The sequence below is a fragment of the Pimephales promelas genome, chromosome 12, assembly GCF_988280905.1.
Source record: "Pimephales promelas chromosome 12, fPimPro1.hap1.1, whole genome shotgun sequence".
NCBI classification, from domain to species: domain Eukaryota; kingdom Metazoa; phylum Chordata; class Actinopteri; order Cypriniformes; family Leuciscidae; genus Pimephales; species Pimephales promelas.
The window spans coordinates 7,307,465-7,330,101 of NC_142780.1; the positions used below are offsets into that span (position 1 = coordinate 7,307,465).

At 38.9% G+C, this 22,637-nt stretch overlaps 1 protein-coding gene across 1 annotated transcript; it reads right to left on the reverse strand.

The window, feature by feature from the left end:
* Nucleotides 1-635: 635 nt before the first annotated feature.
* Nucleotides 636-18,296, reverse strand: nrsn1 (neurensin 1). Its single transcript, XM_039681046.2, has 3 exons — nucleotides 18,170-18,296; nucleotides 13,184-13,390; nucleotides 636-1,321 (listed from the first exon to the last, which is right to left on the reverse strand). Exons 2-3 carry the CDS (start codon nucleotides 13,379-13,381, stop codon nucleotides 923-925), a joined length of 597 nt encoding a protein of 198 aa, XP_039536980.2. The 5' UTR covers nucleotides 13,382-13,390; nucleotides 18,170-18,296; the 3' UTR covers nucleotides 636-922.
* Between the last annotated feature and the right edge of the window lie 4,341 nt (nucleotides 18,297-22,637).

Sequence of the window (22,637 nt, forward strand, 5' to 3'; positions counted from 1 at the left end):
ACAGACAGAGACGGCGCTTAATGTCCTCTTGAGAAAACAGAGGCTGAAGCAAGAATGATGTGCAACACAATGACAGGATATTACATAATCCCACAGGCGTATCTTGACGTTAATCTATTTTCGCCCCATGATATCGCAAGCAATGATGTATTTGAGTAGATGGATGCGTGGTATTGAGATGCTGCCGCATGATGTGAAATTGTGGCTTCAGCTGTCTGGAACGCATTGCGTTCTGTCAACTAACTATTGATTGACTGTAGCAATAGAGCGTGAAGCGTTCGCTTGGAGAGATTTGGAGAAAAATTGCACCTTAGGTGTTGGCAATGAGCCAACGTGAAGGTTTTCGAATGAGCAATAACAAATCATTGTAGTTTCCGTTGACAGTGTTAGTAAGGCAGCGATGATAAATTAGCCAGTAACGCGCACAGCCTTCTTTCTGCTTGTTTATGAGTGACTCTGACTAGCTCCATCTCATATATCACAATGGAAATTGTGATTAAAGCGAGAGGCTGTGAACTAGCGAAGACTGCGAGGATCACTGCGAGATTTGAGTGTAACAGAGAAACCATTCTTACTTATTCGGTATTAATATGCACATGCTTAGACGCCTCTGAAGAATATGTTGCTCTTTGGAACAGCTGCCTAAAGGTGTTCTGATTCCTAGTTGTTGTTATCAGCATAGCACGCAAGTATATGTGTGCTGTTTGTCTATTCAGGAGCACCACGTTTGTGGCATGATGATTTACAGGGGTACGCTTACGTTAAACACCAAATACTCTCTGTACTCTTGGTCGATATAGACGAATGATTTGCGCCGGAGAAAGTGCAGTGTTATCTATCTCTACTGTTCCTGGAACTGTTGTTTTGCACGAAACCATCGGAATCTCGTTTTGCTGACGTTTAACTGTGGCGAGGGCTGAGGTCAGGTTTCTGTCTCAGGTTGGACGCTTTGAACCTTGGAGAGCGTCACGGGCACCTTGCCCTCCCCCGGGGTGGGTGCGCGGGTGATGGGCTGAACAGAGGCCTGGATCTCGGCAAGCCGCTCTTTGAAGCGCTGCTGCAGATGGAGCTCTTCCTTCGAACTGCCCTGAGAGCAGGCAGCCAGAAGTAGCCCCACTGCCATCCCGCTACCCCCAACGCAGAACAGCACGGCCCCGGCCAGCTTACAGGCATCCAGTGCCCGGTTAAATCGGACGGCGCGTCCGTCCACGAAGAGCAGCTCATCTTCTCCGAATGCCTCGAGTCGAGGTGGCGTGGCGTAGCCCACCAGCAGCACAGATAACCCCGCTACCAGAATCAGAGCTCCTAGCGCGAGACAGACCTGACAAAGAGTAACAGAACAAATAAATTAGTCTATTCAACAGCAGGATGACAGTACTGGCATCTGCTGCATTGGTTCATGTATGATTCAACCTTTAACCGTCTGATGACTGCACATATAAAAAGACAGAACTAGCAGAAAACTGGGGTCACACTTAATATTAGGTGGCCTTGAAAGGGATAGTTCACCCAAAAATTTAAATTAGCCCCTTATTTACTCACATTGAAGGCATCCTAGGTGTATATGACATTCTTCTTTCAGACGAATACAATCAGAGTTATATGTATCCTGGCTCTTCCAAGCTTTATAATGGGAGTCAATGGGTATATTTTTTTGGAAGTCCTTTAAAGCACATTCATCCATGGTAAAAGTGCTTGAAACATCTCTGGCTGGTTAATAAATGCCTTCTGAAGTGAACCAGTGCGTTCATTTAAAAAATATCCATATTTAATACTTTATCGACTTAAAAAACTTGACCCTTGTAAATAAGTAACCCTTGAACTTAAAGCACAACGTAATGACGGATGTGGTTTCCCAGCCCTGTTAGTTTATACTGTGAGAGGAGTCAAAGCTTACGTTACCCCTACATCATACGTCATACACATACATCGTCAAGTGTTACTCTTTTGCAGTGGTGGAATGTAACTACTTTGTTACTTTACTTAAGTACATTTTTCAAGTATCTTTACTTTACTTAAGTAGAATAAATAGTGCATACTTTTTAATTTTACTTCGTTACATTTTGCAGCAATTATTATACTTTCTACTCCACTACATTTCTACAACTTCTGTTACTTATTCATTACATTTTCTGATCAGTTTTTTCCCTGCCAAAACGTAATCTGACCGTCCGTCCGTTGCACGTTTGTCTCACCATGACGTTTGGTTGCGGTCACACTAAATGCGTCTCGCACGCAGTGCGTTTATAGTGCAATTTATACGCGAAAATGAGTTTTTACGTGCATAGGAAATGCACCGTGTGTAATATACGTTTAGTTAGGATTATGGCAAGCCAAGAGGTTCAGAATTACACCATAAATTAATCGTGTTTACTGCCATAGTCATAAACATATAGTAAGGATAAGCATGGTTTATATATTGCCTAATTGCAAGCTTGTTTCAGAAATGGTGACAACATTTTTTTTTTCCATCATTATTGAACATCATTATAGGAGTATTAGGTTGAATGAGTTAAAATTAAATGTTTTATTAATCATTAGAAAATAGACATTAAGAAAATAAATTATGCAAGGACTTTTACTTTTAATACTTAAAGTACATTTAAAATCAGGTACTTTTTACTTAAGTATGGTTGTCATTGTGTTACTTTTACTTTTACTAAAGTAAATATTTATCTGGTTATTTGTACTTTTACTTAAGTACTGAGATTCAGTACTTCCTCCACCACTGCTCTTTTGGCGTAAGTTGACTTGCGCAGGCTGTCCACCGGAATCTCGATATTTTAGTCGATAAAGTTTTAAATATGGATATTTTTCTTACACAAATGCATCGCTTCACTTCAGAAGACCTTTATTAACCCCCCAGACACTTGGAGCACTTTTATCATGGATGGATGCACTTGATGGACTTCCAAAAAAAATATACCCATTGACTCCCATTATAAAACTTGGAAGAGCCAGGACATTTTTTAAAGGTGCCATCTGTCAAAAAAATTTAATAATACTCCATATTCCATACCAGATGGGGGCAGTATACCTCCAGAAAGTGAGTTGTGCCATGTGCGCGCGCACTCTCACATCTTCAAACAACACGGCCTGTCTTGCTCTCTCTCCCTTGTGCATATTAATCAAATCAATTGACATGATAGTAAAATGTTGGAAGTCCGCAGTTTCACGAGGAGCATTTTGGAGATTTTTAGAGCTTAGAGACTCAATGAACAACATCTCAACACTAAATTATAAAGGCCGTCTCATAGACGCCTGTCTCAAATATAAGCTGGTGCATTTCGACGATATGGGAAAATAAAGCCCAGACTATTATTTGAAGTTTACGGTATTCGTTTCGTTCTTATTACATTTTTATTGTTAGTTTGAATTAATTTGACAGACAGCATTCGCTGATGTTGACCAAGCTAGAGCCATTCAAAGCTGCCAACTCTCACGAATTCACCGTGAGAAACGCAATTGACACTTTTCACATGCTCTTACGCCACACATCAATTTTGTCACGCACAGAAAAGGACACGGACACCGACAGACTAGACGGAGCAGGTCAGCTCTCAGATTCTATCAATTTTATTACGCAATTCAAACAATGTTACACGACAGATCCCTAGCGCACGTGAACCGATCATCTCTAGCTAATGGTAAAAGAACACGAACACTGTTGAAAGATACAGTATGCTACAACATACCAAAATGTATTCCTCATGTATAATATCGACCAATCATTTTTTTAACTCTTCCCTGAACCGAAATGTAGTAGTGGGCTGTACTTTCCACACGATTGACATCAGGTTCAAGTACACACACGAGCCATGCAAGTTACTCGTGTATTGCAGTTTGGCTGGTGGTTATGTTGCTCGACCGCATACTGCCTCCCATGGCCGAAACTGGTATTATGACACCTGCGGGGCCGGGGCTAGTCATTTAGCATGCTAATTCAGGTTAATATCTCGGCAGCACAATAACTTGTCATTTTTTTAATGACATTATTAACCTTATTTCTTCTCATTCTTTTGATGCGTGTAGCTTATTTTTTTGGATATTTTAACCTCAATTTTTACACATGGCACCTTTAAAATAACTCAGATTCTATTCGTCTGAAAGAAGAATGTCATATACACCTGGGATGGCCTCAGGGTCAGTAAATCATGGGCTAATTTTCATTTTTGGGTGAACTATCCCTTTAAAGGGTTAGTTCACCCAAAAATGAAAATTCTGTCAGTATTTACTCACCCCCATGTTGTTACACCGTAAGACCTTCTTTCATCTTCGGAACACAAATTAAGATATTTAAGATATTAAGATCGCTCCTGAATACAGTCCATAGGCTTCTTGAGGGACTGGCTCTTGCTGTCCACGAAAAGTCATTAAAGACATCGTTAAAATAGTCCAAGTGACTACAGGGGCTCAATCTTAAGTTTATCAAACGACGAGAACACTTTTGTGCGCAAAAAAACAACAAAAATAACGACTTTATTTCAACTATTCGTTTATTTCTCCCTCTGCGTGAGTCAGATTACTAGTTTAATAGCGTAAGCTTCTGTTATTGTACGTCACACGCATCACACACACATGACCAGCGTCGGCCAATAGTGAGCCTACGTGTGACGTAGCTCTACGCTATCACACTACGTTGACTGACTAGAGGCGCATAGAGAAGGAAGTGAATAGTTGAAATAAAGTCGTTATTTTTGTTGGTTTTTTTGCGCACACAAGTGTTCTCGTCGTTTGATAAACTTAAGATTGAGCCCCTGTAGTCACTTGGACTATTTTAACGATGTCTTTAATGACTTTTCGGGGACAGCAAGAGCCAGTCCCTCAAGAAGCCTATGGACTGTATTCAGGAGCGATCTTAATATCTTAAATATCTTAATTTGTGTTCCGAAGATGAACGAAGGTCTTACGGGGTTGGAACAACATGAGGGTGAGTAAATACTGACAGAATTTTCATTTTTGGGTGAACTAACCCTTTAACTACCATGTACTTAACATTTGATACAATTTACTTTAAATGTAATTACAAATCCACCAGTGGCGGCTTGCCCATATAGCCACCCTCTTTGAACCATACACACAAAATTATGTGTAATATTATATATTATTTAAATTGATATCTATATGATGTGATATGGTAGAAAATCACCCAATCATCAAAATATAGAAGTTTAGCCAATTGCTGATTCAAGATATAAAAGTATTCGAGATAGGACATACAATTTAGCCAATCAGTGTCCTCAAATCTACTCCGACAAGGGTGCTTATTCCATCGCCCATAACTGCTAAAATCAGGACTGATCTATTGGTGCAATTTTAACTACACGACAAAGAGAGGCACAGTCATCAAACCTAACTCTGTAAAATCTATACTCCAATATCTGTTTGAGAAGAGAACTTTGGCAGAAAAACTAAAGGTAAAAGAGCTGGACCCAGACCAACATGCAGGTTTTTTCACCACATTGATTTTTTGGGTAACACTTTACAGAATAAGGCCTCATTTGTTAACATTTGATAATGTATTAACTAACATGAACTAATGTTAACTTATGAAACCTAATTGAAAAATGTTAGTGATTTTTCTTACATAGTTTCATCTGTTTCATTTGTTTTAATTGGTCATGGAGGTATCATACTCATCATATCTGATTTTATAAATAGCCAGGTGTCAAGGTCAAGGAGATGTTCTTTTGCAATAAATCATACTGCAACCTGCAACGCTTGCTGAAATAGTTTGATATGCCACAGCCCCACCTAGCATATCATTCAACAGCCACCACTGCAATGCACCAACGTGTACGTAAAAAGTAATTGCATTTAATTAACTTTTGTAGTTACCTTACCCCTAACAATGACCCAACCATTACCTCAAAACCTAACTCTGTAATCGCACAGTAAATACATAGTATTGTGGGTATTTAAAGGGTTAGTTCACCCAAAAATGAAAATTCTGTCAGTATTTACTCACCCGCATGTTGTTCCAACCCTGTAAGACCTTCGTTCATCTTCAGAACACAAATTAAGATATTTAAGATATTAAGATCGCTCCTGCATACAGTCCATAGGCTTCTTGAGGGACTGGCTCTTGCTGTCCTCGAAAAGTCATTAAAGACATCGTTAAAATAGTCCAAGTGACTACAGGGGCTCAATCTTAACCCTTATGTGCTGTTGTGGCTTTTTTCAGCCACTAAGGGGTATTTTTTAGTCTTAATTTGGCCGTAACTTTTTCTTTGTTTCAGCAAATGGAATGATTTTTGGTGACAAATCTTATTTTGACACATATTTTGGGAAAATGCTTTGAAATTTTTCAAAAACTCAACAGTACACTCTGGGCAAATTCACTACCCTTTCGTTATGTTCGTGGCTGAAAAAAGCCACTACTTTAAACTGCTGTAAAAATGTATCAGATAAATATTTTTTTCAAATTTTTTTGCATAAATCTATTAACCGACCTCAGTCCTGATCAAAACTACTAAATGTTTAAAAAAATTTCAGGATTTTAACTCTTTAATTGCCAAATTCATAAATGATGTCACTGATTTGGGAAAAAAAAACACAGAAAATGACTTATTTTCAATATAAAATATGATTGTGGACTGGATTTTTTTTCACCTTTTATCACAGTCTTGGACATGTCAAAGATTAGAAATAACATTGGTTTTGATGCATTGTTAGTTTTTGTGTAGCATCAGATTTTAACTTTTTCTCCCTCATTTACTGTTCGTGGCTGTTTTTGCCCCATTGACTTCCATTATAACCACATTTTTTGATTGCAAAGCCATGACACCATAAAATCACGCATTTTTGATTGTTGATGGTTTTCCCTGTTGGGAAGAGGTAAAATTTGTAATTTTTACTGTTGATAACCAGGTGGAACCATTTAACCCTTTAGACAGGCCTGTGCAAAAAAAAGCTTAGTTTCTGGCTTTTACATGCAGTTATATGGAGTATAATAGCATATTACAGTGTGTATATGTGTGTGTGGGTGTGCGTGAGTGTGTGAGAGAGTGTGAGAACTCACCTTGATGCGTCTGAGAAAATAAAAATATACACTTCAGCTCTCAAAACTACATGGAGTAAACAAAAACAAAGTAAGTGTATTTATGCATCTGCTGCCTTTTGATGGTGAGAAATGCAGACTAAACAAAAACAAAGCAAGTGGATATAAACACTTGTCATTTGATGGTGAGAAGAGCAGCAAGCAACATGAGAGAGGGCTTGACTTGTAGTGAAGTTTTAGAGATGATTATGCAGTCTGACCCCTCCAGCGAGCTGCAGGAGGTATTGTCTTCTCACTCTGACCGCAGACTCAGGACAGTCAGATCCTGGTTTGGATGTGGCACCCTCATCATCATCTCAAGCTTCCACTGAAGGCGAGGAGGATTCAGATGATCCTGGATCTGGATGGACTGGGAGAATCTTGAGAGGGACATGGTGGCTCTGAAAATCGCATGACCACTGCGATCACCCCACAGGCAACGTGTGGACTCCCCTCTGGATCTGTAGACGCTGGCCAAAATCAGTAGCCCCATGTTGGCACAGAGATCTGTGGAGTCCACCCCAGTCCAGTTTCTCATTGTGCGGTGCCCATGGAGGTTGGTCATGCTGACAATGAGGTCAGTCGTCTCCTCCGTAAAAAACAGATTGAACACAGAATCCATGTTCTGAACCATTGCGATAGCATTGCGTGTCGGCCCTCGACTCACGCCTCTTGCAGGCTGAAGAAAGGGAATTGTCTCCGCATTGGTGGAAAACCATACTTCACCATTTCTCCCAATCCACCCAGATCCAGGATCCACAGAATCCTCCTGCTTTCAGTGGAAGCTAGAGCTCCACTGAAGGCGAGGAGGATTCAGAGGATCCTGGATCTGTGGACTCCACAGATCTCTGTGCATGGGGCTACTGATTTTGGCCAGCGTCTACAGATCCAGAGGGGAGTCCACACGTTGCCTGTGGGATGATCGCAGTGGTCGTGCGATTTTCAGAACCACCATGTCCCTCTCAAGATTCTCCCAGTCCATCCAGATCCAGGATCATCTGAATCCTCCTCGCCTTCAGTGGAAGCTTGAGATGATGATGAGGGTGCCACATCCAAACCAGGATCTGACTGTCCTGAGTCTGCGGTCAGAGTGAGAAGACAATACCTCCTGCAGCTCGCTGGAGGGGTCAGACTGCATAATCATCTCTAAAACTTCACTACAAGTCAAGCCCTCTCTCATGTTGCTTGCTGCTCTTCTCACCATCAAATGACAAGCGTTTATATCCACTTGCTTTGTTTTTGTTTAGTCTGCACTTCTCCCCATCAAAAGGCAGCAGATGCATAAATACACTTACTTTGTTTTTGTTTACTCCATGTAGTTTTGAGAGCTGAAGTGTATATTTTTATTTTCTCAGACGCATCAAGGTGAGTTCTCACACTCTCTCACACACTCACGCACACCCACACACACATATACACACTGTAATATGCTATTATACTCCATATAACTGCATGTAAAAGCCAGAAACTAAGCTTTTTTTTGCACAGGCCTGTCTAAAGGGTTAAATGGTTCCACCTGGTTATCAACAGTAAAAATTACAAATTTTACCTCTTCCCAACAGGGAAAACCATCAACAATCAAAAATGCATGATTTTATAGTGTCATGGCTTTGCAATCAAAAAATGTGGTTATAATGGAAGTCAATGGGGCAAAAACAGCCACGAACAGTAAATGAGGGAGAAAAAGTTAAAATCTGATGCTACACAAAAACTAACAATGCATCAAAACCAATGTTATTTCTAATCTTTGACATGTCCAAGACTGTGATAAAAGGTGAAAAAAAATCCAGTCCACAATCATATTTTATATTGAAAATAAGTCATTTTGTGTTTTTTCCCCCCCAAATCAGTGACATCATTTATGAATTTGGCAATTAAAGAGTTAAAATCCTGAATTTTTTAAAAAAAATTAGTAGTTTTGATCAGGACTGAGGTCGGTTAATAGATTTATGCAAAAAAAATTGAAAAAAATATTTATCTGATAAATTTTTACAGCAGTTTAAAGTAGTGGCTTTTTTCAGCCACGAACATAACGAAAGGGTAGTGAATTTGAACAATGCACAAGGGTTAAGTTTATCAAACGACGAGAACACTTTTGTGCGCAAAAAAACAACAAAAATAACGACTTTATTTCAACTATTCGTTTATTTCTCCCTCTGCGCGAGTCAGGTTACTAGTTTAATAGCGTAAGATTCTGTTATTGTACGTCACATGCATCACACACACATGACCAGCATCAACCAATAGTGAGCCTACGTGTGACGTAGCTCTACGCAATCACACTATGTTAACTGACTTACAGGCTCATGGAGAAGGAAGTGAATAGTTGAAATAAAGTCGTTATTTTTGTTGTTTTTTTGCGCACAAAAGTGTTTTCGTCGTTTGATAAACTTAAGATTGAGCCCCTGTAGTCAATTGGACTATTTTAACGATGTCTTTAATGACTTTTCGGGGACAGCAAGAGCTAGTCCCTCAAGAAGCCTATGGACTGTATGCAGGAGCGATCTTAATATCTTAAATATCTTAATTTGTGTTCCGAAGATGAACGAAGGTCTTACGGGGTTGGAACAACATGAGGGTGAGTAAATACTGACAGAATTTTCATTTTTGGGTGAACTAACCCTTTAATGTTAGTACATTGCAGTTAAGGCCCCCTGATATAAATGCAGTTCTAATCTGATTATGAGGCTACTTTGGACCGGCTGAAAAGGTGATAGAGAAGGATCTCTTACATTCTCACTGACCGCCAGTGCTTCCCACTGAATATTATCTCTCTTGCTCATGCACAGGTCGTGTCTAATAGCAACAAAGTCATCACATGGCCAGGTACGACATAGGGAAAAAGTCTATTTAACCCTGTGACATCCTGCAAACTGTCGCTAAAATCTTCTTACATACGTGCAAAGATTGCAGGTCAAAGGAAAAAAATTAATTCAGAATACACAAATTCAATCTTTCACATCTGCGCGTTGTGTTGGAGCCACACGTTGTGTGTCCCCCATAGGCTGCAGCGGATTGAAGACAAACTTTACTTTGTTGGAACACGTCTGTTTATTCTGGTCGAAGCCAGATCACGGTAAGTTGCTTACATAACCACTGGATATTGTTTATTTTATGAAACGTGTATAAGAGGCATTTCAGAGGGACTCAAATCTTCTACTCTATGCCTTTCCCCCAAACCCCTTAATTCTGCCAACTCTGCACAGAATTCTTCAAGGACACCACAGGATGCGCCTAGTGGCACTGAACTGGCCAGGCAGGCCTTGGTTCCCAATGTTATGCCGGCTTCTCAATGGAGAGACCTGGAGCCTACCCAGGAGGCCGGACCTGCTCCTCCAGTTGCAGGGGCAGATTTGGCACCCAACCCCAGGTCGGCTACAGCTCTCTGTCTGGCCACTGAGGAGCCAGAATTACTGTTGAAGTCTTGTAATGTTAAGGTGAAAAACACAATCCTGTATTCTAGAGCACCTTCCCCTAAGAATATCTATGCTTGTAGGTGGAAGCTTTTCACTGATTGGTGTACAGTACACCAAGAATGTTGGTCCCAGACCAGTGCCAATGGTTTTATGTTTTCTGCAGTCCCTGATAGACAATAACAGGGCTCCCTCTACCCTAAGGGTATCTGTGGCTGCAATTTCTGTCCAGCATGTAAAGGTAAATAATCAATCACTGGGGTCACATATTCTAATCTCCCGCTTTCTGAAAAGTGCTCAGCAATTCCACCCTGCTCCAACTGTTAGGGTGCCCTCATGGGACCTCAGTCTGTTTTTAAGAACACTTACACAACACCCCTTTGAGTCAATGAAGCATTGTGACCTGAAGTGGCTTTCAATAAAGACTGGATTCCTTTTCGTAATAACGTCAGCCAAACGTGTGTTGGGGAGCTCCACATATTGTCAACCAATACGTCCTGTATGCATCGGAATGCAGATGGAACAATTGTGACATCGTGGCCTAGCCCCTCATTCCTACCCAAAAGGCTCTCAACATCATTTGGAAATCAACCAATTGAGTTGGTAGCACTTAACTGTTCTGTGTCTGACACATAAGATGGCAATCCAACGGAACAATTATGCCCAGTGCGAGCCCTTCGGGGCTATCTGAGTGCTACAGAGAAACTGCAACAGTCACACCAACTCTTTTCTCTGCTATGGCGGGCCAAGAAAAGGGCAGCCTCTGTCAAAACAGAGGTTGTCACATTAGGTGGTGGAGGTCAATGTCCAGGCATATAAGGCCAACAACCTGACATTGCCAGCCGGCATAAAATTCCATTCGACAAGAAGTACATCTTGGGCAGCATTAAAAGGTGTCTCTCTAATGGACATTCGTGTAGCTAACTGGTCATCCACTGAGATCTAGGGCTAGGCTATGCACGGAATGATTTTTTTCACAGAAAATTAATAATTTTCGAATGCATTTATAGTGTTTATATAAACCACTATATATTTTATAATGACATTATAATTATACATGTAGCCTACATAAATATGTTTTAAATAGAATTACGATTACTGTAGGCTAATATGTAGCACGGCATTCCGTTACTTTTGAAAGGGTTAGGTCTCTCTGTTGGCAAGGGCGTGGTTAGCTGGTGCCTGCTTACATCACAGGGCACCACAACATCCAATAGGAAAATTCAACTGCAGTAGCCAGCTTTCAACCTGAAGAGGGCAGCACTCAGACGTTTTTACACCATATATTGTAGAATTAACACACTTTATACCCAAATGTCCAAATTCAATGAACAGCAATAATAAAGCCCCGGTCTTACAGACCATTTACTAAAAAAAAGTTGGATTAGGGTTTACCCTTTAATGAAATGTATTTTGAAAATATTTTGCATACCTGTAACTAAAGCAGGTAAGTAACATATTGTAAAGTTCACAGTTTGCACATTTTCGAGTTGTGAAAAAACATTCTAAAAAAATATTTCTGATTAAATTGTATACCTGAAAAGGTCACAGTTATGTGGTTTTGAAATATGTGGCAAAGCAAAAAAAATGCAAAAACTATTACTTCTGAAAAAGGTTTTATTTTATTTTAAATAAAATAACAATAAATCTTCCCAGAAAAGTTGTAATTTTGAAAATGTTGTAGAAAAAAAAAACAGGAAAAAAAAAAAACATTTAGCAAGAAAACTGACAAAATCTATTTATTTTCCAAATGAGACATAAAAGCCAAACGTGGCATTTATGTAATATAAAACATTTGACAGTCTACTAATACTCTAATGTTAGTTAGTTGAGATGTAGTTGCATGGTACCCCCCCCCCCCCCCCCCGAAAAAAAAACAAAAAACAAACAAAAAAAAAACAAAAAACAGATTAGCACTAATAATCTGAATGGCCCAATTTAATGTTTGAATGGTAAATTTCGCTAAAAGGCAACGAGTTTGCAGGTATGATAATCATGATTATTTTGGTCAATACTGAAATCACCATTATTAAACACAATTACTCACTGACACTGAAAACATCATCATGGATTCATCAAACTTGAATAATATAAAACTAAATAGTAAAGCAAATAATCTTGGTTTGAGCTAAACTGAACATGCCACAGCTTGATATAGAGTGTTTAGGCTTTTATTAAGGGGTGAGAGAGCTGTAAAGGAAGTGGGTGTGCTCAATTCTCACTGTGCTGGATTTAGAACACAACACAAAATGAGAGCATCATTGCAAAACTGAGTGCGGCACAATATTTTTTTAATCTCAATTATCTTGTTTTTATAAATGTTAAAAGCTAAAACAGTTATTAAAAATAAAATTAGATTTCGCCCAGCCTTATCTGATCGTGACATCTATCTGTCGGGGTGCACTTGGGTTAATACAGCGAGAGCTTTGGTGGAAGAACCAGGTTTGTGATTGGCAACACATTCTGCTATTGTCTTTTGTGTTTTATTAACTGATATTTCTGTCTAAATGTTTGACTATTTTTTTTTCGCTGCAACAAACTCTTTACATTTCAGTTGGATAGACCAGAAGTGCCAGTCCATGGTCAGAATAATTAGCAAAATAAAAACTATTTTATACTGACAGTCAGAAGTCTGGCTAAATTCATGCAAACAAAAAAAACAGGCTTACAGCTCCAACATTTTTGCATGGAAATAGCACATGCCCACTGCCCAGCCTTTACAAAAGCTCACCTTCCAGAGCACAGAGCTCCAGCGATTAGGCGATCTCTGTGTCTGAAAATCTTCATCGCGCTCCCAGATGGAAGCGGTGCACTCCTCGTAAAACTGGTGCAAGTAGGAACGCACCCCATAACCCTGGTGACCGCTGCTGAGTGCACCGTGGCTCTGCTCAGCGTAATCCGACCCACAGATCTCTGAGCAAGAAGTCATCCTTCACATCTGCACACACACACACACAAATGAAACAGTGTCATTTAGTTATGCAACATGAACATTTATAAAATGCATTTTGTGCTAAAAGTAACAGTCAGGAAATAACCTCAACAAACAGCGTTCAAATTACAAGTAGAGATGCACCGGTTGCAATTTTTTTGTTGCCAATTTTTGCCGATTCCGATTTTCTTTCAATGAGCTATAATTGACCGCATATACAAACCAAAATCTACTTTTCTTCATGCTAAATTTTATTTTCATAAAAAACAAGTAAAAAGACAGTACTAATTAACAGAACACCTTATGAACAAATTTCAAAACAACACCATAAATAAATGCAATATAATAAAGTGATATGAAATAAACACGGCTTTAAGTTTTTTTCAGGTGGGTATACAGTACATTCTGGTAAGAAATACTAAATACTGTAGAATAGTAAAATAACACTGAGATTAAATACAGATTAATTGCTTACAATTAGTTACAAAAGTAATTCAGTCAAGAGCAGGGAGTGACTTTTTTTTGTCTTTTGTTCTTTTATTAGCATGACAGCAGAAATATTAGACTGCTGTCACTTTAAAGGGATAGTTCATTGAAAAATTATTTTTTTAATGATTTTCTCCCCCTAGGTGTTTAATGATTTACTCCCTCCTAGACATCCTAGGTGTATATGACTTTCTTCTTTTAGACACAAACTGAGTTTGGTTTGATGGTAGTGAATGGCGCTCCCTGATTTTGAAGTCTAAAAAAGTGCATCCATCCATCATAAAATATCCATATGCCTCCAGGGCGGTAATAAAGGCCTTTTGAAGTGCAGCGATGGGTTTTTGTAAGAAAAAAAAAATCAATATTTAAAACTTTATAAATTAAAATAACTAGCTTCCGGTAGACACAAGTCAACCTGAGCCAAAAGAGTAACCCCTGACGCGATGTGTGACGTAGGATATCTTAGGTCCAAATCAGGCTGGGCAACAAACTCAAGCTCCTCTTCTCTTATAACAAAATCCTATTTTGCTCTTTCCTCTGCACTTCCGCGGTAATGTTTAGACGTTACTCTTTTGCCTTAAAGGTGCCCTCTGGGATTTAAAATCAAATCATACAACATGTTCCATACCAGATGGGGGCAGTATACCTCAAGAAATACCTCCACGGCCACGCGCTCTCTCATGTCTTCAAACAATATGGGCGAGTGCTGTGTTGCTCTGTCTCCCTCGTGCATATTAATCAAATCAATTGACACGATAGTAAAAGGTTGGAAGACCGCAGTTTCACGTGGAGCATTTGGAGATTTTCAGAGATTAGAGACTAAATGAACAACATCTCAATACTAAATTATAAGGTCCGTCTCATAGACAAGTCGGTGCATTTCGACGATATGGGAAAATTAAAGCCCAGGCTATTATTTCTAGTTTTATGATATTCGATTTGTTCATATTACATTTTTTATCATTAGTTTGAATTAATTTGACAGACAGCATTCCCTGATGTGGACCAAGCTAGCGTCTTTCAGAGCTGCCAACTCTCACAACACTTTTCACACACTCTCACGCCACACATCAATTTTGTCATGCACAGAAAAGGACACGGAGACCGATGTCAACTCTCAGATTCTGTTCATTTTATTATGCAATTCAAACAATAAATACAGTATTGGCGCTTTACACGACAGATCCCTAGCACACGTGAACCGATCATCTCTACTAGCTAATGGTAAAAGAACACGAACACTGTTAAAAGATAAAGTATGCTACAACTTACCAAAATGTATTCCTCATGCATAATATCGACCAATTATTGTTTTTTAACTCTTCCCTGAACTGAAATGTAGTAGTGGGCTGTATTTTCCACACGACTGACGTCAGGTTCAAGTAAACACAAGCTGGCGCGAGCGCGACTTACTCGTGTACTGCAGTTTGGCTGGTGCTAACGTTGCCCGCCCGCATACCGCCTCCCATGGTCGAAACTGGTATTACGACACCTGCCGGGCCGGGGCTAGTAATTTAGCATGCTAATTCAGATTAATATCTCGGCAGCACTATAACGTGTCAGTTTTTTAATGACATCATCAACCTTATTTCTTCTCAATCTTTTGATGCGTGTAGCTCATTTTTGGGATATTTTAACCTCAATTTTTACAGATGGCACCTTTAAGTGGATTTGTGTAAGTCGTCTGCTTGCACAAATCTGCTGCTTTGTTTTAGTTTATCAAGATTTAAATATGGATATTTTTTTCACAAAAACCCATCGCATTGCTTCAGAAGGCATTTATTACCCCCCTGGAGCCGTTTGGATTACTTTTATGATAGATGCACTTTTTTAGACTTCAAAATCAGGAGCACCACTCACTACATTACTAAGCTTGGAAGAGCCAGTGTATTTTCTAATAATTGTGTTAATCTGAAAGAAGTATGTCATACTTGAGGGTGGGTAAATCATGGGATGATTTTCATTTTTGGGTGAACTATCTCTTTAAGAGTTTATACACGGATCTAATATACTGTTACCGAGCAAGTTATCTTTCTCAACTGATTAGGCTCCAAAACTGACCGTGTTTAAATGAATATTCTCCAAGACATCATTTTGTGTGTATTTGACCATTATGTGCACTCCACTTATATAGCGAATTGCGATAGATCAGTAGTGTGCACACTTTTGATGTAAGCAACAAATCGGCGGGATTTGTAAAATTATGTGCAATTCAAGCACTATTTAACCGGAACAAATGAGACGAGTGATGTGGGTGAGTGTCACTTTGCCGACAGAGGGAAGAACGTGCCGCTGGCAACAAAACAAGAGTGGCTTGGAATCGGAAAAAAAATCGTCCGATTCTGGACCCTGGCCAGTAGATCGATGCATCTCTAATTACAAGAACAAGTAGTTTTAGTAAATGAATTAATAAACAAATAACTGACTAATAATGGGCAGGGCAACCTGTCACTCACATGAGATCGACCAAATAGCAAACCACAAACGTCCAATCAATTCCTCATGGACGAAAATCAAGTCCTGTCCTACTTTTTGTTGTTCATTGTTATTCCAGTAGCAGTTTTACTTGGATATATGAAGAGTTCAGATGCAAAAGCCTCTAAGTGCCATTTGAAATTTTCTCCTAGAATGATCATTTTGATCTAGCTTGTATATTTCAGTTCAGTAATTTCACTTAAATGGCAATGATAATTACCTATTAATTGTTATTTAAGTGAAATTACTGAACTTAAATATACAAGTTTGATAAAAATCATCATTAAAGTAGAAAATTTTAAATGGCATTTAGAGGCTTTTGCATCTGAACTCTTCATATGTTACAATAGGGAAGAAAAGACTATCACAACTGTTTCATGCTGACAGCCACACTGGCATGCAGAAAAACAATTCTGATTTTCTGTCATATAGATGTGTTCAAACACAATATGGTTTTCAGCGTGAGTTATTTCTGTTGAGGTTCAAATGTTAGCATTTTTAAAAGGATGGTTTGTGTGATGGGAGCACATGGGGTGAATTAGGCTGTTAGCTTCAAGCAGAGCGCTGTAATTAAATCACGACTCAGTGTACCTGCTGAAACCCATGAGGAAATGACTCAGCTGCCCTTCAGCATAGCTCTCTTCTGACAATATCAGTTTGTTTCATTTGAATATTTAAGCTCATTTTGTAATTAAAGTCAAGTCATGCAAAGATACAGAAAATGAAGCCAAATTTGCCCATCGTCAGTAAGATTTCAATACCGTCACTTTATAACAACATAAGCTAATATGTTAGGTTATAGAAAGCAGCCTGTCCACTTTCAGTGGTGTTGGTTGTGAATTTTGTTTATATAAATTTTTGTTCCAAAAAAATATTGGTTTAAATATTATAAACCATGAACCAAACCAACTAGCTACGAGATAAATCACAACATTACAAACTCTGATTTGTAGCAAAGACAAATATTTGAAAATCAGACTACAAGAAAGCCTAATGTAGTTTCTCACAAGGAATTATATTGTTGAGCTGAGCATGAATATAAAAAAGGAAATAATGTGGGCGGATGCCTTCAGCAAAAGCAAATACCACTGAGCAACCTTGTAGCTCACAGTAGGTCTGCGTCTGCCTTTTGTAATTGTTAAAAGTTATTATTAAAAAACTATTCCCCTGTGGAGAAAATAAATGGGGTAAGTTATTTCCAAAAACAGACATTTGCCATCTATTTGGACTCCATGTGGAGGAAATTCACATCATCAAGTGCTCTTGATAGGTAACCACCGTCTCTGGATCATGCTCTGGATGATATAGCTTACCTCAAAAGAAAATGCATGCATGCATTCTGGATTGTTTCAAAATAACGCACATTTATTATAAATTATATTATTATCCATAACAAATATTAATAATTAACACGAATTTGTCAATGTCTTTGAATTTGGTTTGAGGACATCTGTGTCAAGCAAGCTGTATGAAAGAGCAGTAAAACGTCAAAGATGACGTCATGCCAAGCTCTTCATGTCATCTGATGTCCCTGAACAACTGAGACACTCTGTACCCGACTGTCACCTCATTAGAGATATCAAAATATATTAATAGCTGCTGGCATGTCCGAGGCACCAACGAATGTTTTAAAACACGTGTCGTTCTTTTTTACGTCGAGCATTACACATTTGATGATTACTATTCATCCAGCACAGTCTTACCCATCAAGTGTCTTCGTGACATACATAAAAACAATGATATCTGCTATAAGAGCTGTATAAGTGACCTCGATAGGCTTTGATAGATCAGTGTTTTGCGCATAAAATATAAAAGTGAATCTACCTGTCATTACCGGGCTGGAGCGCGATCGCTGCTCTTCACTCTTCACAGCCGACGACTCAGTGACGCACTGCGCATGCGTCAAATCCACAGAGGTGGGAGTCTATTCTGATCAGATGCTTCTCTGAGTCACCTGCAAAAGTGTGTGATGCATTTTTAAATCCCTTATCAAATGAAAGAAGCTGTTCTGTCCTTCCTCATATTTTACTCCCGGAAAACTAAGTCATATCACTATTTAATAAGGGAGGTGATTCCCTTCAATCCTTTTAAATATCCAGATGAACTAGGTCGGCTATTTTTGCATTGTGATTAAACCCATTTAAGCTTTTATATATATATATATATATATATATATATATATATATATATATATATATATATATATATATATATATATATATATATATATATATATATATATAAAAAATAATTGCACCATACTACGTAATTAATATTTATTTTTCAGCATTACATTTAAAAATCTTAAAAAGTGAATAATGAGATGATACATTTGCTATTAGCAAAGTTACAAATCATAAAACTACATTTTCTTGGTGCTGAAATATTGAGATATTGCACAAAATCAGAATTGTTCAAATGTCTAACTGTTGATCCTTCTCTTAATCGGTGTATATTGAACATTTTAGTGTATCATCCAACAAAACCATGCAATAGTATGCTTGCAATATCTCACACATCAAAGTCAAAAGTCAAAGTCAAAGTACCTTTATTGTCCCACAAGGGGAAATTAAATTTTCAGCAAGTGTTCAACATAAAACACATAACATACAACTGAACAACACTCACCAACAAAACAAACACGGACACAAGCTAGCTGCTTTTCGCCACAGAACAGTGCCACCTCTGTCGCCTCCCATTTTTGTCTGTGAGACTATTATCACATAACCAATAATATTAATAAATCACAGAAAACACTTGTCACAGCTGAGTGTAATGTAGGCAGGATGCGAAGACGAAGATATGCTTAGCGGCTCTATGCACGAACGTTGCTGACGTGTGTTCTATAGCTGTTATGTTTTCCACTGAAATAACATTTAACACTTAGGGTAAAGCACGTGTAAAGATCACAGCCAACATTCAGGGATACGTTTCTTCTTTATTCCTCTTTATTATAGAGGAACACAACTAATAATTATAAGTGGCAGTGCCACCAACAGGCACAATGGGGAATATCAGTATTACATACATAACATTTCCTCCCCTCTTAAGCAAGAACAAATAAAACATTACATTTGGAGATTATTCTGCCCCATGTCAGAACGGGCTCACTAACATAACTAAATTGCAATTCAATCCAGCAGAGGCATCACGTGGCTCTATAAGGTCAGACGGTTGGGCGGTTTAATAACTCAGGCTGGGTAACGTCTGACCTGTTCTAATGGAATGCTGAGTTTGCCATAGTCCGCCTGAGACTCCACAGATGCGTCCTTGCTAAGATCCTGTTCCCCTGTGGGTGATGCCGAAGAAGCATCATCTGCAGAGGTCCGTACAGACCTCTCACACACACATCACTGATCTCAGGTGGTTGTGTCACCTGAGTTCCAGCTGTTGGCTTCGCAATGGACAAGAGTTGATCAGTATGGCGTCGCCAATCCTCAGAAGCTCCAACATCAACAGTATACGATACTGGACCACTTTGAGCCGTCACCACACCTGATGTCCATCTTTCTCTCCCTCTGTAATCACGAGCCAGCACAGCCTCACCAACTCCGAACTGTCTTGACTTTGAACGGCCAGCTCTACGGAGGACCTGGGAGGTCTGCGAGAGTTGCACGGCAGCTGTCACACTGGGTTTCAAGGCATCCAAACGTGTGCGCAGTTGTCGTCCCATAAACAACAAGGCAGGGGACTCTCTTGTCGTTGGATGTGGTGTGTTGCGGTATGTCAGCAAGAATGTTTCCAGCCGTCTCTAAAGAGTAAAAGAGCCCTTAGACGTCTTCAGTGCTTGTTTTAGTGACTGGACAAACCTTTCAGCCTGCCCATTGGTTGCTGGATGATATGGGGCGGAACGGATATGTTTCACGTGGTTGGCCTTCAGGAAGGTTGCGAACTCTTGAGAAACAAATTGTGGTCCATTATCACTCACCAGGACTTCAGGCACAGTGGTGTAGTCTACGTGATACGCAGGTATACGCCGTATACCCACTAGAAAATGTCAAGGATTTCCGTATGCCCACTAGGAAATGTCAAGCATTACCGTATACCGAGTGGTGTAGTAGTCTACATGATACGCAGGTATACGCCGTATATAAGTTACCCCCACTTGGACATGTCAAGGATTTCCGTACCCACTTAAAAAAAGCACTAGGATGGGTAACAACATCGTTTAATAATGACCGATCTTCCGCGCTTTCATTCATAAATCCTCCCTATCTGTTTAGCGAAGCAATGAATTTTGGACCATTGGGGCTTCCGTGGCCGTGACCTGGATCTGACGTCACCTACCACGGAGCAACAACACGGTTGGCGGTCATTTTGCAAGTTTGAAATTTGCTATCTAAATCTAATGTGAATCACTAAAAGAGGATGAAACGAAAGCAAACTCAAACCACACTATTTGAGTGTTTTCGTAAGTCTGCCCCTGAAGCTACTGTCGCCTCGGGTGACACTGCAGCGGCTGCTGCAGATGACACGAATATTAACAGTGAGCCAGATAGCACAGAAAACGAGCCTGATGGTAGTACTGCAACGTTACCTGGTAAGTAAAAGTAGCATTTACGTTATCATTAACATTATCATTAACGTAACTGCAAGGGGATTGTTTGGTATATTGAATTGTGTACAGATTTAGACTTATAAAGCTCCATTCAGATTTAGACTTCACTAGGAGAGAGATAGACTGTGTGTGTGTGTGTGTGCGCGCGTGCGCGTGTGTGTGTCTGTCTGTGTCCAGTGAACACTAAACAGAATACAAATGTCCAATCTCCTTGTTACAGATGATGAGATAGGTGAGAACTCCTGGCCAGCCTTGTGGACTGAAAGTCAGGCTAGAGAATTTAAAAACAAGCATCCCTGGTTAGAGTGGAGGGACAGAAAGTTAGGTAGATATCAGCAGAGGTGGAAGTAACGAATTACAACTACTCAGATTACTGTAATTAAGTAGTTTTTTCGTGTACTTGTACTTTTATGAGTACATTTTTTAGCCTGTAATTTTTCTTGTACTTGAGTACAAATTAAGTTAAGTAATGTACTTCACTACTTTAAAAATCCCATTAATTACAAAGTACTTGTACAATTTGAATTCAACAATTATTCAAATCTTTGACCAGCATTTGGGTATCCAATGGAAATAACTGATCTTGGGCGGGCCAATAAAAACCCTTGTATTTGGAGCGGGAAAAAAATGCTCGGTTCCTGGAGAGCTATATTCGTCCTCACACGTCCTTCAGTTTGTATTTTAGTGTTATCAAATAACTTTGCCGTAATGGACATGGACATTCGAGACACTAAATTCATTGAAAATTCCGAAGAAATACGAGATGACGAGTGCCCATGACCCCACATGGAGGAGTTGTTCTTATACAGAGGAAGGAAAGGAAACGTTTTATAGAAACTTTGTTTCTGCAGTGATATGTGATAGTTCAGTTGTTTTTGTTTTTAAAGTTGGGTGGACCTCACGATAATTTGACTAAAAACATCACTTGAAACATGAGCTTCAGCGTTACTCAGGTGACAAGCACATATACCGTAATAAAGATTTAGCATTGTAAAGTTAGATTAAAAAGTTATATTGTATGTCATTGTCAACACATTGTTTTATTAATATTGAATCCATGTTTTAAGCTTAGAATGAAGAGTTTAATAATGACTCTTTCATAAAAACAGTATCTTGCCGGCCATGACCCACTGGCATAACATTGTAACTGCACTGATTGACAGTCTGTCTAGATGGCACATTTGTGTCAGTGCTAAATGCTGATAACTTTTGAAACTTTTGAAATATTCGTAGGGTACTTTTGGAAATCTTTATTGTAAAAAAAAAGAAAAAAAAGAAGAAGTTTATAAATAAAATAATCCAATAAGCTTATTTATTTTGCATTATAATTCATTAATAATAATAATCATATTAGACCATTTTTATAACTTGGTTTCCATAAAAGTAAATAAATATCACAGGCTAAAAGTAATTAGTACTTGAGTAGTTTTTGAGAGGGGTACTTTGTACTTTTACTTAAGTACATTTTTAACACCAGTACTTTTGCTTGTAATAAAGTATTATTTTAGCAACTACTTGTACTTGTACTCGAGTACAAATTTTCAGTACTCTTTCCACCTCTGGATATCAGCACACATGCAGGGCTGATACAAACAATTGCAATGCACTTTCTGTAAAGTTGCTTTTTCACAATGTGAATTTTTATGTATTGTGAAAAGCGCTATTCAAATAAATCTGAATTAAAATGAATTGAATTTGGAAAAAGTGACTATGCAAATGAGGTTTATTCTTTTT